At 40.8% G+C, this 1570-nt stretch overlaps 1 protein-coding gene across 1 annotated transcript in view; it reads left to right on the top strand.

The window, feature by feature from the left end:
- usp28 (ubiquitin specific peptidase 28) overlaps positions 1–1570 on the top strand; it is a gene marked incomplete at its 3' end in the record, with an annotated part of 25858 nt that overhangs the window by 15605 nt on the left and 8683 nt on the right. Inside the window, exon 17 of the mRNA XM_032534321.1 lies at positions 1284–1570. This exon is cut by the window's right edge and continues 49 nt beyond it. Within this exon, the coding sequence (XP_032390212.1) occupies positions 1284–1570 (287 nt within the window). The remainder of the gene's footprint in view (positions 1–1283) is intronic.

Genomic DNA, 1570 nt, shown 5'->3' with positions numbered 1-1570 from the left:
CCAGGGCTCGGTTTACACCTATCACCATTTATAGCCACTAGGGGACCATAGGCAGGCTGGGGTAACGCATATTACATGTTAAAAAACCTCATGAAGTAAAATTTTCATGCCATGGGACGTTTAACCCTCAGAGCCTGAGACACTCGCCCACGAGTAAAAAAGTACCTCTGATTCATAGTTTAATAACTTTTGAACCATACAAGCATTTACTCACTTCCGGTCGTTTAAATCCTGACGTTTTCGGCTTACTGGCGGTCTTTCCCGTCTTTCTAGCCTCTACAGGGGATTTTCTATCCAGCCTGGAACTTCAGCCTCTGGGCTCTAAATCCATACTGTTATATCCAAGATTGGTCCACTTTATATCCATAATTCATCGCGTTTTGGCATTTCCGCCGCTGATAGTTCGTCTAATCTCTGATCTCCCGCTCTGTGTTCCTGTCTATTTTTAGGAAGTACATGCCATATATGGGAGATAAGGCACCCTCTTGTATGGAAGGCCAGAGGGGACAAAAATGCTTATAGACTCTATGGAAGGCCAAATAATGCCCTATTTAGACACATATTTGCTTTTATAAACTCGCTGTGGGTGTATATCAATAAATATGACATATATGTTATTATTGGCATAAGTAAATGTCATGAGAGCAAAACGTCTTGACTTTTTTGGAAAAAATGCATGCATTTTGTCAATGTATAAGTTACCATGATTATTCTTCACAGTGTGACTCCCAAGACATATGACAAGTGTTTAGAATGGAAAATGGCTTAGAGAGGTTTACTTATATGTCTGTGATTTCAATACATATCTGGAAGATTATTTATTATTTATTTATCTATTTATCTTAAGGCCCTACAACCATTTTTAACATGCAAGTGACCTCACTGCAACCCAAATATTCTAATAACCCAGTTTGTCCTAAAAAAATGATGTTCATATCTTGACTGTAGACAACAGGGTTGATGTTTTACAAGCTTTTTTATAAAATAAATCCAGACGGAAATTAAACTGTAAAAATTGCCTCAGGGCCCAGAGTGTTAATGTAGCTCTGACTCTAACCTGACATTGAGAGCGAGGCTATTTCATAATCTTAGAAACTAGAACAGTAAAAGAAGATATTTTAAGTAAATATTTAGGACAGTACCTGTTAGTACAGTAGCATACTGAAAAATGCCAGTTTGTAATAACTATATATATATAACTATAGTTTGTAACTAATTTTCCTGTCAGTAAGTGGGTTTTATTGTGTAAGTATATTAACGGACACTACCCCACATCCACTCAGAAGCCACAGATGATGAGACAGGCCAAGTGCTGAATGGCATGGACTCGCTGCCATCTATCCTCAGACGCTACGTCCATGAGGACAACCGCTGGTTCCAGCAGGAGCTCAGTGAATGGGAGGAGCAGTTCTGCCAGACCGCAGCCCCACAGGGAGAGTCTACAGCCGCTGCAGAGCCCACAAACCCCAGTCCAGACAATATACACCCAACACCAGTTGAGCCAGCGCCCCAGTCAGGACTATCCACTGAGGAACTGGAGCAGGAAGCTTCTTCAGAGCCACAACCAGAC

The sequence above is a fragment of the Etheostoma spectabile genome, chromosome 13, assembly GCF_008692095.1.
Source record: "Etheostoma spectabile isolate EspeVRDwgs_2016 chromosome 13, UIUC_Espe_1.0, whole genome shotgun sequence".
Classification (NCBI taxonomy): domain Eukaryota; kingdom Metazoa; phylum Chordata; class Actinopteri; order Perciformes; family Percidae; genus Etheostoma; species Etheostoma spectabile.
Note: the sequence above shows the minus strand (reverse complement) of the source record. Positions and strands in the feature narration are given on the sequence as shown.